General features: G+C 45.7%; 1 protein-coding gene across 2 annotated transcripts in view; it reads left to right on the top strand.

The window, feature by feature from the left end:
* WNT3A (Wnt family member 3A) overlaps positions 1-12536 on the top strand; it is an 83558-nt gene extending 71022 nt beyond the window's left edge. For both annotated transcript variants that reach the window (XM_048951648.1, XM_048951647.1), the window contains exons 3-4: positions 8633-8898; positions 12057-12536. In XM_048951648.1, coding sequence (XP_048807605.1) covers positions 8633-8898; positions 12057-12536 — 746 coding nt within the window. The remainder of the gene's footprint in view (positions 1-8632; positions 8899-12056) is intronic.
* The last annotated feature ends 3508 nt before the right edge of the window (positions 12537-16044 follow it).

The following is a 16044-nucleotide window of genomic DNA, read 5'->3' as shown; positions in this document are numbered from 1 at the left end:
CTTCCCTGTGCAATACAGAGCTGCTCTGGAGAGTCTTGGAGTTACAGTCAAGACCTGCAGTACCTATAAGTCCAGATGAGGTGCTTATTAGAAGTAGCCATGGTCTGCACAGCTCAGCACACATGCAGGTTGAGGTACCAACGCTCTCCTGGAATCATAGAATCATAGAATCACCAAGGTTGGAAAAGACCTCCAGGATCATCCAGTCCAACCATCCACCTACCACCAATATTTCCCCACTAATCCATATGCCCTGGAAGGCTCTATGCAAGAGTGACCCAAGCATGAGCATTGCTCTTTGTATGAGACAGGATGCAGTATAGAGCAAACAGAAAAATTCTCTCTTTTGCCCTTTGCAGGCTGATAGAATACTTAAAGCTCCAGCTATGGGGTGTAAGCTGAACTTTTTGACTATCCTCTATGGATAGTACACCAGATCTGGTCAGGGGTGTGAGTCATTAGAGCACACCATTTGAATGCATCCATGAGTGTTTCTTTATGTTCTGTGATGTATGAATTTAGTGCATTTCTGCAAATAGGGAAACTGAGGCAGGTTACATGGTTGCTCATATCCAGACAGGGACTTTGGTCAATATTTGTAGCCCACTGGGTGATGCAATCATTGGGATCCAACCTTTCTGTAGCCTCCCTAAAGCCCCCAGAGATATCTGAAAATAACTTTGAAAGCTTCCTGCCTGACTAACAGTGTTGTGATTAAATGGAAACCCAGAGCCTGGCACTTGACTACTTGGCATTTAGACTTGGAGGACCACCAAGTACAGAAAAGGAAGCTTTAAGCAAGTTCTAGATCTCTTCCTACTGCTTTGACTTTGGAAACTGCCTTACAGTGAGCATAATTATAGGCAGCATGAATACAGCATGCACTGCTGAATTTGGGAATGTGCTCTTTGGAATGTTTTGCCCTACCATCAAGAAGCATACCTTGCCCTTTCTGTCTTGTGATGAGCGCATCCAAGGCCACCGCTTGCTCCTCTTCACCTTCCCTAGTGGGTGGAAGGGGAATCTTTAAAAACAACCCACAGCCTTGGCAAAAGGATCCCCTCTCACTGTGCTCAGGGTGTGATTGAGGAGACTCCAGCAGCAGGCCTGGAGATGGTGATGCAGGATGTGTTGAAGTTGGCAAGGCTGTGTTGAGGGGAACATGAACACTGGGACCACTCTTGAGCAGAGCTAAAGGAAGCCTGAAGCTGAGCCAGTTAGCTTCTATAAACTCCTTTTAATTGGTTTATCTGAACTGAAATCTTCTATTGCTACAAGCAGGAGGAATATATCTGAGGCTATGAAAGCCAATATTTTGTTTCCAGCATTCCCACTATTTTCCCTGTGACACCTCTGTGATCCTCCCCCACTTTTACTATGGGAACAACTCTTGTTCCCCTCCAGCACTTGGACACTGGCTCTGCAGCATGGATGAATCTTTCAGACAACATGTGCCATGGGGCTCCCTGTTCCCCACTTTCCTCTGGTGCTATGCCAATATTTAATAGTTCTGATTGGCATACCATTTTCTTCTTTGTGAACATAAAAATAAACTGCCTTTAGACACTTTTTATTTCACCCTTCCTCCTCCTTTCCCTGGGGGAAAAATGCATCCAATGATCAGAGGTGTGACCCTTCACTTCTTTCCTCATCAGTTTTTGCAGAAGGGATTGATCTTGTGCAAGGAGCATCGTATGGGGGAAGACTTCATCTCCATGTACTGAATCCTTGGTCCTTGGCTCTGAGGATTCTGTTGGTTGGTAGGTTTAGCACCAGAGGCTGACTGAGCTGAGGGGACTTGAGTCAAAGAGTAGGCTTCCTAATCCCTCAAAGCTCATATCACAAATTCCTCACCGTCTTTGGACAATTCCTTCCACCTCTGTAGTATCCATGATGCCTTATCCCAACCATAGTATCTAGGAGGAGCCTGAGCCACTAAGAAAGGCTCTCAGTATAAGAGGTGGGACTGTGCTGACTCCAAATTCCAGAATCGCCAGCCTGCATCCAGTTTTATTTCCAGTTTCTTTGGTTGAGAGTTTTATTTAGATTATTTTTTAATCCAGAGTCAATGTAGTGTCAACTCTTGTGCAAATCCTAGCATGAGAGCTGTGGGTTTGTATTCCCTCAGGCCAGGGAGGGAATTTAAACCCTTTCTCACACTCTCTGGGTGCATGCCCTACCAGACAAATGTTGGAAAGGCTTTACACTTTCAACCCCTCAGAGATGAGTTTTCTGAAACAGGTTGCCTGGGCATCTAAAATAGCTGACGCAACAGTTAGCTTTCTCTTCTGTGTTAGCTTTGAAAAACAAAGCAGAGAGAAAGCAGCGTGCTCCTCCTTGGAGTCCTGTTGAGCAGCTGGGACATTTCCTTCATTTTAACCTGCCTCCTAAATAATTCTTCCAAGATCTCTAAAGAAATTGCTGGAAATTTGAAGTTTGCAGCCACATCGCTGCAGTGCCATTCCTAGGGTAGGCTTGGGAGAATGATCCTCTATTCAAGAGCAGAGACACTAATGATCAACGAGGAGTGTCCAACACCTGGAGACTCTTTCCTTCACTGCTATACATCTCCAGGGGCAATCTGTGACAGTTCTGTTGTTTTCATGATGTTCATACATCACCCAGGCCAAAAAGGTACCGAGTCAGTGTTTCACACTAAGGGCCATGTATTAAAAGGCATGGCAGCTAAATCCTGGCAAGTAGAATGTTGCTGGCATGGGAGGTTTAGCTCCACAGAATAGTGTGAGTAGCTGTCCTAGAGACATCAGGGTCCCATATACTGAGGAACTTCCATACTTTCAATAGGAGCACCCAGAAAAGTGGGATGCCGAGTCCCTGATGCTCATCTCTCTGTTCTCCAGGTTGCTGAGGTCTCCTTCCTTCCTCGGAAGGTGTACAGCCCAGAGCCACCTCAAGCAGGAGACCCCCCTTTCTTTTCTTTCTAAGACTGCACAGATCTCACTGCTTTCTTTTAAGAAGTCCCCAGTGGAAATAGCAGTTCCTCCCTCTCTAAGAAACATCCTAGCTCTTCCAGCTGTGGTCCAGGGCAGAGAATTTGCAGTTTCAGTTCCCAACATATCTGAGTGTGGGTTATGTGGCCCTCTCACCAGGAGCCTGCTGCTACCTCTATTCAACTGAGCAGAGAGCAAGGAAAGATGTAGGGTGTCAACAGCAGAGAAAATAGGTGCTATGTGCTATGGTACAGAAGTAGTGGACTGTGGATTTTTAAAACAGAAATGAACCATGACATTTGTCCTTCTGCTTCACCAGTCTTTCTTCCCTCACATCTGGAATATCTGTCTGACCTGGGGTTCATCTTTTAGTCACCAAGAGAAAGACTGAGGAAAAATAAGTCACTGTCTGGGCAGCAGAACCTATAAGAGCAGGTTTCGTATGTCAGACAGTCAAAATATTTATGTGGTTATTCATTTGCCTTTCTCATCACACATCTTGATGGAACCTTTGTTCAGCTCCAACGCCTTCTGCCTACGGTTCTGAAGACATCACTAAACTGAGCATTGCAGGCCTCTGGGGAGATAGGCAGGGTTGTTTTCAGGTGTGTGGATAAGGAAGCAGAAGCACAGGCTGACCAAGTCCCGTAAGAAAGCTGTGCAAAAGCAGGAAATCGAATCTTATATCACATCATCTTCAGAACTTTGAATTCATATACTAATACTGCCCAACCATATCGTTCTGCATCCTGAAATGATGCTCCTGCTGAGCACAGGGGTGTTCTACATGCACCATTCAGACTCCCAGCCTCACAGAACGGGCTCTTTAGAAAACTATTTCCAGAAATGACAGTGGATTGGTTGGACAGTCAGGTTGGAAAAGACCACTATGATCCCCAAGTCCAACCCCAACCTATCCCACCGTGCCCACTGACCACATCACTCAGTGCCACACCTCCACAGTCCTTAAACACCTCCAGGGATGGTGACCCCACCACCTCCCTGGGCAGCCTGTGCCACTACATCACTGCTCTTTCAGAGAAGTTATTCCTAATATCCAATCTGAACCTCCCCTGGTGCAACTTGAGGCCATGCCCTTCCATATCATTGAGAAGAAGCCAACCCTTGTCTTGCTCCTTTCAGGCAGTTGTAGAGAATGATGAGGTCTCCCCTGAGCCTCCTCTTCTCCAGGCTGAACCATCCCAGTTCCCTCAGCTGCTCCCCATCAAGACTTCTGCTTCAGGCCCTTCACAGCTCCATTACCTTTCTCTGGACACATTCCAGATCCTCACTGTCTTTCTTGTGGTGAGGTGCCCAGAACTGAACGCAGTACCAGGGTACCTTAGATCCCCCCCAAGTCAGGGAAATTTGAGAGCAGGAGCAGGCAGGAATTAAACAAGCCAGAGCTATGGTGACCTTGTGCTGCACTGAAAACAAAGTGTTTAAGATGCTCTTAAGCCAGCATCCCCATGAGATATGAGTCCCTAGCAACCTTCCCTTGCCAGATGACTTTCCAGAAGCCCTCTTCAAGTCCTAACGAGATGCTTGTCTCCTGCTACCAGAACCACCCAGAGAGGAATGAGGCGACCTGACCAACATACTGCACTTTCCTGTTATCTTTGCTAAGTCTCTTGCATTTTTATATGGCACCTTAATAACCCCTCATTTCCATTACAAGTGCATGCTTTCCTTCTGCTTATCTGTATCTCTATACACTCCTTCTCCATTCCTGCAGCCACACCGCCTCCAGCTACAACCTGGGGAGCTCTCTGGTGCTCCATAGGGTCATGTCTGCTCGGTAATGGGAGTTCAGTCCCATAACTGGGGAGGTGGCAGGACGTGATTCAGGCGATGGCTCTCCTCCATCTGCGTCAATATTGAACTTGCTGCCTGAAGTTAGGGGCAGGAGAAGTAAACCCAGTGCCCTAATTTCATGCAGTCATTAAAGAGATTGGCTGCAACTTTCTCAAGAGACAAACTCCTAACCTCAGTGCCCGGGGCCAGATTTCAGCTTTGCTCTGCCTGCCTGCATTCCCCAGGTAGTTACCATCAGATACAATGCTATTTGCTTCCTGTTGTGTGCTGTTAAGTGGTGGCTGCACTCCACCCCAGGGGTGGCTGCATTTCAAAAGCAGGGGAGTGATTACGGCATATACAGGCTGTAAAAGGCAGTGGGCTTTTTTTTTTTTCTTTTCTTTTTTTTTTTCTTTTTTTCTGGGAAGAGAAGAGCCAAGTATAATTTGGAGCTTCTTAAGGCAAATCCTATCAATACCTTCCCGGAGCTGAAGGCTTTCAGTAAGGGCCAGCAGCAGTGCACAGTTGATGTAATGGACTGGGATTTAGGCAGAGCTGGGTACCTGCAGAAAAAGCTGTGCTCCTGTGCTCCCCTGTTTAGTTGTGCCCAAGCCCTGCAAAAGGCAGTTTTGCAGCCCCTCTGCCAGCATTGCCTGATGCTCCCTGGGTTTGCTGGGTTTCCAGCTGCATGCAGGGAAACACCTCTTTTCTGAGCTCATGAATCCCTCCAAAGCCCAGGTAGGATGCAGGACCTGTGGACTCCTAACCCTCCTAACACAGGGCTACTCCTCTCACACACACTCAGGACAAAGCCTTCTGTACAAACACTGTGGCTGCAGCTACTTTCTTTTCAGTCCTAGCCCAGGGGATTCTCCAAGGCATTTGCTAACATCCTCTTCTGCCAACCTCTTCTCCCATGTAACAGTGATAAGACAAGAGGGGATGGCCTCAAGTTGTGCCAGGGAGGTTCAGGTTGGATATTTGGAAAAACTTCTCAGAAAGAGCAGTGAGGCAGTGGCACAGGCTGCCCAGGGAGGTGGTGGGGTCACCATCCCTGGAGGTGTTCAAGGACCGAGTGGCACTGAGGGATGTAGTCAGCGGGCATGGTGGGATGGGTTGGGGTTGGACTTGGGGATCATAGTGGTCTTTTCCAACCTGAACAGTTCTATGATTTTCTGATCATATGAAAAATTTTAGGATTAGTTAGGCTGCAGCTGGAGGCAGCAGAGATGTTTCAGCTATTCTCTGGTCACTGTATCCTTCAACTCTCTGCCAGAGGATAATGGAACTCATCCTAGCAGTTTAACTGACTGGATTCTGAGAGAAGCATTTGCCTTTCACAGACCATGGGACTGGCCATCGATCTCCTTGGAGACACCATATCAACCTCCCCATGGCAGAGGTTTAGTTTCTGGAACCCATTTGAGCTTAGGCAAGAGCAAAGTGCTGAGTCCTCAGTCCTGTTAGAACTGGACTCACCTGGTCATGCTCTGAAGCCAAGCTTTTGCACAACCAAAGAGCTGCATGGTCACCAGCTTTGGGATCCTTCAGGGTGGAGAGATGCTGAATAGGGATTTTTAAAAATCACATTGTGGAACTGAGTGTTCCTTTGGTTCTGGCTCCCAGGGACTTACTAACCTCATGATGCTCAGCAACGTTGTGTTCCAGGACATTGCTCATACCTTCTGCTTGTAAGTTCATGCACATTATTTGATTTGCCTATTGCTGTGTTTGGTAGTCTTCCCAAAGCAAAGCAGCACTGCACAAGTTCTTGCTTAAGCCTTCAGTCCAGACGAGACTTCTCTGCAAGCGTGCAGGTTTGATTTCTCCCTGAGAACACACTGGTATTTTGGCTTGGCATATTAAACTCTCCTTGTGTTTGTAAAGCCTGGAAGCATCTAGAAATTAAAGATTAAGCCAAAATGCCCTGGGAAAGCTCAGATCAGCAAAAAGTGGTGCAGAGAACACTAGGGAGGATTTGTGGAGGTATATCATGAGATGAAGCAAAGCTCGATGAAAGTTGGTGAAGCTGCATCAACTGGAACCTGACCTCCTACCTTCATGGGTCCAGTCATGTTTCAGTACTGTCCTATTCTGATCATTCAACCATTCAAAATGTTCTTGGTCAATTGGTCTATAGGCAGGAGATGAGCTCATGTGGCAAAATATACAAGGTTAAAGGACGCAGGTTAGCAGAACCATTGTCTTCTTCAAACTGCCTCAAGGGATTGAGAACAATCTTTTTTTAATGATAAAATGTTATTTTCCTGAAGCCAAAACGCATTGCAGAGGTGTTTTCTGAGGTGTAGTGCTGAACTCCATGGTCATTTCCAGTGAGTGAAGAAACAGAATGAAATGAAAACTGAAAATAAAGCCGATCCTTTGGTACATTCCTATTTTCAAAGCAGTTTGAAAGGTTTTCTTTTCAGTATATTGAGGAAAAAGCACTGGAAACCGGGAAAGCCAGGCCAACACTGAGCTGCCCTTCTCCTCCCATCTCTATCTATGATGAAAGGCTGTCAAGGAAGGTTTCCTCAGAGGTAGTGGAAACTTTTGGCTGATCCCATCCAGCATATGAGGCAATGGACAGAAAGGTAGAGCTCATTCCAGTCCCCTTGGCCAGGAATTTAGTTAGGCAAAGTGAGCAAAGTGTTAGGAACCTGGATGATGCCATATGCTGAGCACCATCTCCAAGGTGGCTTTAGAGTGGAGGGTGGGGTTAATGCTTAGATAGATAAGGAAGCATCTGTCCATCCTGATATTCACCCACCTTCCAGCCATCAGCAGCTGTCCCGGTGAAGGAACACTGAGTGTTGGTCTCACCATGAAATACAAAGGCTGATGTTAACTGTAGATTTGCATTTTTATGGCCCAAATTCTATTCATCAGAAGTCAACACTGAGGCTCTGTGCATGGCTAAGTGATGCGCTGCCTGCAAATTAGTATGTAATATAATTTATATGCCCTGAGATATTTCATTTTTGATTGCTTTTTGTTTTGCCATAGCTCCATCCTAAGAACTTACATAGAATCACAGAATGGCCAGGGTTGGAAGGAACCTCAAGGATCATGAATCTCCAATCCCTGACTACATGCAGGGCCACCAACTTCCCCATTTCATAGCAGCCCAGGCTGCCCAGGACCCCATCCAACCTGGCCTTGAACACCTCCAGGGATGGACGGGGCATCCACAGCCTCTCTGGGCAGCTGTTCCAGCACCTCACCACTCACATAGCACAGAACTTCCCCCTGACATCCGACCTCAATCTCCCCTCCCTCAACTTCAAACCATTTCCCCTTGTCCTGCATTTATCTCCCCTTTCCAAGAGCTGACTCCCCTCCTGTTTGTAGGCTCCCTTTAGGTACTGCAGGCTGCACTGAGGTCACCCTGCAGCCTTCTTTTCTCCAAGCTAAACAAGCCCAGCTCCCTCAGCCTGTCTTCACAGGGGAGGTGCTCCAGTCCCCTGATCATCTTTGTGGCTCTCCTCTGGACTCTCTCCAACAGCTCTCTTTTTTAACTTAGTTAAATTGTGTTTTCTGACCTCAGTGAGCTTGCATCCAGCCTGGTTACTCAGAGAAACTGTGAGTGCCCCATCCCTGGAGGTTCTCAAGGCCAGGTTGGATGGGGCTCTGGGCAGCCTGACCTGGTGAGGGGCAACCCTGCTTATGGCAAAGGAGTTGGAACTGGATGATCTTTAAGATTTTTTCCAACCCAAGCCAATCTACGATTCTACAGTTGCCTAGTGTAAGGCAATGTCTTTGCGCCACAGACAAGAGGAGAGTTTCGTGGCTTTCTGCCATGCCCTCAAGAGAAGATGTTCAGCCTTGATCATGGCCACACGTGGTCCTTTTGCAGGCCAATGTTCACCGATTTCTTTCTTTCACAGCTACCAGGGAATCCGCCTTCGTCCATGCCATTGCTTCTGCCGGAGTGGCTTTTGCAGTGACCAGGTCCTGTGCCGAAGGCTCGGCCACCATCTGCGGCTGTGACACTCGTCATAAGGGCTCTCCAGGGGAAGGCTGGAAATGGGGAGGCTGCAGTGAGGACGTGGAGTTTGGGAGCATGGTGTCTCGGGAATTCGCTGATGCCCGAGAGAACAGACCGGATGCTCGGTCAGCCATGAACAGGCACAACAATGAAGCTGGAAGGACCGTAAGGACATTTGTTTTTACCTTTCTTGATCTCCTGTACTGATTTCTTATCTCCAGAGGGAACTAAGAGGAGTAATCAAACATAAATCTGGGCTGCTTTATGTCATGAAGTGGTGATACATGTCCCAAAATTGTTCTTTGCTGGGAGGTGACCAATGTATCCCTGTGCCTGGTCTTAAAGTAAATTCACCCATTCAGATGTAAATGTCTAACTTAGAGTTAATTGTCCATATCACTCCGTAGTAAGTGGATCATGGTGGAATATGAAGTTTTGGATCTTGAAATAGCTCAGTTGGGTGATGCCCTATTTGTACTTGGGTATAGGAAGGAGAGCTATATGGCCAGAGATGTCTGTACTGTAGACATCTGAAGTTAAGAGAGATGGACCAAAGTTTATGGGCAGGATTCAGCTGGTTAAGCAAAGGCAATTTAGTTTAACCCAAGGAAGATATTCTGAAGCATCCAGTCTGTCCTTGGACTTGTAATGGGAAAGACTGTGGGCCTTCTGGAGGTCCTCTTCTACCTGTGATCTGATGCCTTGGACACTCAAGGAGCTCAGAAATGATATTATGTCCTTGTGTTTTGGCAGCTGAATCCTAATCTGAGTGCAGCAGTCACGCAGAACACGTGCATCCAGGCCTTGCTATAAAAGAACTCAGCTGCATAAAGTGAGATTTAGGTAGCCAAATGTACAACTGCAGGCCCCTTATTTCATACTACAGACCTATAAAATCTATCTACATCTCAGCTTGTGCCTCAGAAGTCCCCAGCATTTGTACCACTCCGGGCATGTTGTGTAGAAGGGCCCATTCTGGTGGAGAAAGCTGAGTTGATGGTGTCTGTGGAGTGTGATCCTGCAGGAGCTCTTGAAGGGAACTCAATGGCTTGGAGCCTTTTCCCCTGCTATCCCCATCCTGTCCTGTAGACTTGAGGGTGGAGAAAAGCAGGAGAGCATTTCCCACCACCCCTCTTCTCAACAGTGTTCTATTTCCCAGGGAATATTTAAAGGAAAATGAGAGAGAATGTGAGTCTGGTGCCTTCAGATTTAACATGGACCATGCCCCAAAGCCAGCTAGTGCGTTTTCACTTCTGCCACTGAAAAAAACATACGAGGGAACTGAAAGTACAAAGTTTTGCCCTCATCACCGTGGCTGACTCATAAACAGTGAATCTTTTTTGTAAGGTGGAAAAGTCCCTATCACAGGACATTCTCTTTTCATCTCAAGAACAGTCCATGAACGCCCAAAGAACATAATTTATGGTAAACAATTTGTGCAACTAAATCGCAAAGCTTTTGCTAATGTGGATCGTTCCACTGCTCTTATGAGATAGCTGCTTTTCTTTCTCATGTAGTAAACTCAAATTAGTTCATCCCTCAGTGGAAGAAAGATACATCACTGCAATCAAAAGAGGTTAATGTGGTCTTTTTCCTTCTGGATAAGCCCTCACACATGCCTAGGAGGATGTATGACTGTGCAGAGCCATAGCAAAGCCAGCACAGTTGTGCAATGCTAGGAAGCCTCTGTTTTGCTAGGATTTTGTGTGAGAACTTCAGGTGGATGCTGTCTAACCTCTGTGGAGTTATTCCACCTCACACCATAAGACAGCTGGTCTGAAAGATGGAGTACAATCTATCAAGATAAAGAAATACCACCTGAAACAGAACTTGTCTGCAAGACAAATACAAGGAGTAATGCGGTTTCCTCAAGCCCTGACCCAAATTATCCCAGGTAACCCAAGGCACTGTGCATTCCTGGGATAGGTGATGAGATACAGAGGGCTGTGGGGAAGCTGGGTAGGCTGAAAAGGAGGGATTTAAAGTGAGAATCTCAGAAAAAGATGCGCTGTGAGCAAAATCCCTATGATCTCAGGTCTGGAGAGGTCTTACGACTGTCAGTTTTGGCACTGATTTGTCTCTGGATCTTCTACAGATTTCAACCATTCTGAACATCTGAAATCCTCTGCTTCATGGAATGGTGTTTGTCATTCTCACCATGCCAGCACCCATGGGTAGCTGTTCCAACCCTCCATGCTCAAGTGGTTTGAGCTAAGCTTGAGCCCATAGGCAGTGTTTCATATTAGTTCCCATATGAGTTCAAACCCTACCACCAGGCCAGCAGCTTTGATTAAGTTCAGCATGATTATACGGACCAAACGTTTTGTGGTTCTCTCTCATTGCTAATTACAACCTCTTTTGTGGCATGTGATACTCTGTAAATAACACAGGAAAGCACCTGGTGAACATCAAGGTGCTGAATCATGGCAAATCTCTTGGACTCAGGCTGCCACTCGTCTGTTCACGTACCCAGAAATTTGCTGATCAGTCTGAAAGTGCAGATTATCAAGTGAGTTGCATAAGGCTGAGAATACCTGAGGGCAGCATCAATAGAAACCTCTGGACTAATTTTATGAGTGGTGAGGGCAACCAATGATCAATAATCTCCCTCCCATATATTCTAGGACAGAGCTTTATGTTGAAATGTGAGCTTTTCAAATTCAGAAGTTGAATTTTTTTTTCCTTCTAAATGGTGTTAAGAAAATCATATTTGCTTGAAAATAAATGATGCATTCGTTTTCAGGTTTCTGAACACAGCTACCAGTAAAGCTGGAAACTTGTTTGATGAAGCAAACATGAAAACATACATAATAAATGGAGTTATGGTCTGGATGTTTAGGACATTTCTCATTCCTTTGATTTTCAAATGGAATAGCAGTGTATTTCACTCCTGAATGCATTATTTTAGTAGGTTTCTCCATTCTTTGCTTTTCTGCATGTCCAAATCATGTCCTTGGGTGACAACACTGAAATATTCATATATGAACACAGGTAGGAAAATGTTAATGTATACGAAATCACTTCAACCTGTACTGAAAGCACTCGATAGGTGTTTAAAATTGAGGTGAGAATCTGAGATAGCTACTGAAAATAACGAGTTGTGAATGTTTTGTTTGCCTCAGTACCTTAGCAGCGCTCTGACTGAGGGAAAAAGATGATTCTTGTTCACAAGGTGCAAATGTATCTATGGAAACACTTACAGCTTTAGATATGTAGGATTCTATGATTCTAAATGCTGGCTGAATTGGAAAATGCAGTATGTGTTTCGATGGCAGGCTAATGTCTTCCCTCTTCTTTGCTTTTTCTCGTCTTCTCTTTTCCAGTCTATTATAGAACTCATGCATCTGAAGTGCAAATGTCACGGCCTCTCGGGCAGCTGTGAAGTGAAGACCTGCTGGTGGTCTCAGCCTGACTTCAGGGTCATCGGGGATTACCTGAAGGACAAATACGACAGCGCTTCGGAAATGGTGGTGGAAAAACACCGGGAATCCCGTGGTTGGGTCGAGACCCTGCGGCCCAAATACAACTTCTTCAAGGCTCCGACTGAGAAGGACCTGGTTTACTATGAGAACTCACCCAACTTTTGTGAGCCCAACCCTGAGACGGGTTCCTTCGGGACTCGTGACAGGATCTGTAACGTCACTTCCCATGGGATTGACGGCTGTGACCTTTTGTGCTGCGGCCGCGGGCACAACACGAGGACTGAGAAACGGAAAGAGAAGTGCCACTGTATCTTCCACTGGTGCTGCTACGTCCGCTGCCAGGAATGCATACGAGTCTACGATGTCCACACGTGCAAGTAAAGCAGGCAAGCCCCTTTGCAGGGCTCCAAGAGGAGAAACAGATTCGAGCCTACTTCCTTTGAGGTTGGAGACAAGAGAGAAGTCTACTTTTTTGATAATAAAAGAATTAAAAAAAAAAAAAAATTAAAGGCTAAAAACTGGTTGGATAGAATAGGTCTAATGACTTCTGGGCTATCCTGAGGTTCATCTGGCGGTCACACAAGTTACGCCGCAATGATGCATCCCGCAGGAGACAGTGGCTTTTTAGCTGGCCAGCAACGCAGAGCTGGAAAGAAGAGCATCAGCAAAAGCATGGATTGGCTCTGCTCTCGCCCACCTGAAGTGATTTGTGTGATTAAGTGTCCTTTGAAAGACTTGCATCTTCCTAGATATCTCCTTTTCCCTCAGCCAGAGAAAGGCTGTGTTGGACACCAGCACTAAGCTTTCTGAGATCTATCTACATACTCAAACGGCCAGACTCTGTGCATAAGAGCAACAACAACAACAGCAAAAGAAATAAAAGCAGATAAGTTAATGATGTAAAAAAAAAAAAGGAATGAAATTCTCCTTTACTTTTGCCCTGGAACCAGAGAAGTCTAGAAATATATGATAGAGCTGTAGAGTGGGCAGGCTCTTCGCGTGAACTTTTTAGCATAGTAGCTTCTGCCAAATTTGACATAGGATGCAGTGGCACCTACACAGAGGGAGGGAGGGAGAAGGCGAAGGAAAGGGAGAGAGAACTGCCAGTGGTTTCCTGCAAATGCCTTGTTGGTGCACAAGGTGACGTGCTTGGTACAGAAAAGTTCAGAACCTGGTATGTGAAGGGAAGAGGACTCCGTGTGTGCATTGAGAAGGAGATGGTCCCACAGGAGATGGTGGGGCGTGTTGTTCCACCTGTGTCCCAGTACGAGGCTCAGCCAGTGAGTTTTCATTGTGGACATGGTGCAGGGCTATTCTCCTTGGGATGAACTCTTGCTGCTGGGAAGAGGACATCTGGCTCCTCAGCATCCTGGCTTGCTCCAGAAGAGGAGGAAAGGGAAAATGTTTATTTCTCCCATGCCATCACCAAGAGTGGAAAGTGCACTTAGTCCATCCACTCTCCGCACCTCATGCAGGCTTCCCCTGGGCACTTAGCAAAACCCTTAGACCACAAATGTGTCAGGAATTTGACTCTGGATGACAATTTGTCACCTGTGCATTTACATGACAGTGACCCAAACTTCATCCCCAAAGCTGGAGCATTTTCAGCCTCTCCCCAAATTTGGTTCCTCACCTACTTTCTACAGCCATTCCCATCTCTAAAAGTGGCACACATTAAGATGTATGGAATCCAGACTCTGAATCAGCTCAGAGTTTGGACACAGAGCCAAATCTCTACTGTGCAGTGTTGCCCCATCTCTGCTGAACACTTCCAACTCCCCTTCTATACATGTTACTCTACTTTTAATTTCATATTGCCAGGTACAGAAAGAGCTCTCACTTCTGATGCAAGCATCAAGGCTTCCTTAAACTATGTGGGTATTGGGCCAAACTCTCAGCCCATTGCCTTGGTATTTACAACACCAGAGTTATTCCTGTTCATTACTGGCATAAACGAGTACTGAATCAAACATGGAGTTGTAGTCTGTTTAACTTCTAATGTGCTTGCCCAGTGTCCTCTTTGTATTACTCATACCTTGAGTTCCTATCTTTGGAAAAAGACCAAGGATTGACATTTTTTCTTTCCTATCAATCCAGGGAGTGAAATGAGTTGTGATTCATCTCCCAGTGAATCACAGGAGTCTTTTCATGGACAGCAAAGCAATGTAATTATGACTGTTGGCTAGTTCAGCCCTGGAAGTTTATGTAGAGAAACCAGAGTGCTTTTCTCTCCCAGAATGTCAGCTTATTCCCAGAACTGAGAGAATATGCAGAAGAGATAGGGAATGAACAGAGCTTAATCAGAAAACAGGAAGAAATGAGGCCTCCAAGGGTTGTCTCTGAGTCAAGGCATCTCCTGAGACTACTCCTAGGCTGGTGCAGTTTGTGCATCACTGTATGTCTCAGGGCTGTGCCCAAGGACACAAGCAAGTTCTGTGTATTGGTGGAAGCACTTCTATTGGTGCACTGCAAAATAGCTGCAATGAAATGAGAGGAGATATACAGGAGAGAGGGAAGGAAATATCAAAAGAGAGAAGGAAAGAAATGGAAAGAGAAACAACTGATCTGTACACGTGAACACTGCACACAGTGGATGGCCACACATCATCTGGTAGAAAGCAACAGATGACTAAGAATTGAGAAAAAGATGAACCAATGGATGGATAGATGCCTGATTTTTATAAAACAGTCAAGTGGAAAAGAAAAATCTGATCGTTATAGCAAATGGAAAAGAAGGCCATTGCAGGGGGGCATTGCCACAGTAACAAATATTCAGACACAAACTGTCAGGAAAGAAAACTCTGGGAAGGCAATGATGAATTGTAAAGGTGGGATAAGGGAAGATAAGGCTGATTTATTTCATATAATGCAGTGCTAGCAGTCTCAGCAAGAGATGTTAGACATCTCCTGCCAGAGACTTCTATCCAAACAGTAAGAATGCAAATTGCTGCAGGTGATGTTCTGTGTCAAACCATTGGTTTCAGCAGGATCACACCCACAACCAAATTTACCCTAATATCTTTAAGCAAGGTGCTTTCACATTCCTTCTTGTACACCATGCCAGTGAAGGAATGGGTCAAAAGATATGGCTTCTTTGCATGGGAGTTGGATTCTGACCCCGTGCCATCCTCAGCATGCTAACATTCGCAGTTCCTGCATTTGCACCGGAATCAAGCTCAACATCACTAGTGGGTGGAGCTCTTTGGGAAGCATGGGGAAAAAAATAGATGTCTGCTGAGCAAATGCCTCTTAATGGTGAAGAAACAGCTTTTTGACTGCAGTAGTGGGATCTATTTCTATGTCTGTGTCAAAGTCAAGCATCTACTCTAAACTATTTGTCTAATTTTCTACTAGGATCAATGGAAAGACACAAACAAGTGCAGAAAGTGATTCATCATGGGCTAGGATGGTATCTAAGCTGGGTTTGGTAAATTGCCCTCTGGATGTACCTCTGTCTTTCCACTGACCTGAGCTGATGAGCTCATACAAGATGATGAACTTTCAGACTGAGTACAGTCTGATGATGTGAAGTCCACCATGAGTCAAAGAGGTGAAGCTACAATCTGATCATCAGCTGAGATGGGCTGGAAACTACTCCTTCTTTTATAGCTGGGGTCAGGCTCAGTGCTTGGGGACTTCCAGCCCATTCAAAGTATTTTTAACAAAGCCTATGCATATTTAATGGGTTTTATTATGTAACTAGTCATCTACTAATAGTAGTAAGGGGTTGTATAGTGTAAGGGATTGAGCAGCTGCTATTGAAGTCAATGACATATGCCTCTCTATTCTGCTCATGATCTCATGTCCATCTGAGGGTTCTAGTCCAAGGTCTGACTCTACCCATGTGGAGGGGAAAGGGAGCTCCTGCTAAGGGTCTAGGAGTAAGGGA

This window comes from Lagopus muta, chromosome 7 (genome assembly GCF_023343835.1).
Source record: "Lagopus muta isolate bLagMut1 chromosome 7, bLagMut1 primary, whole genome shotgun sequence".
Taxonomy (NCBI): domain Eukaryota; kingdom Metazoa; phylum Chordata; class Aves; order Galliformes; family Phasianidae; genus Lagopus; species Lagopus muta.
The sequence above is the reverse complement of the archived record's forward strand: the minus strand, read 5'-3'. Positions and strand labels throughout refer to the sequence as shown.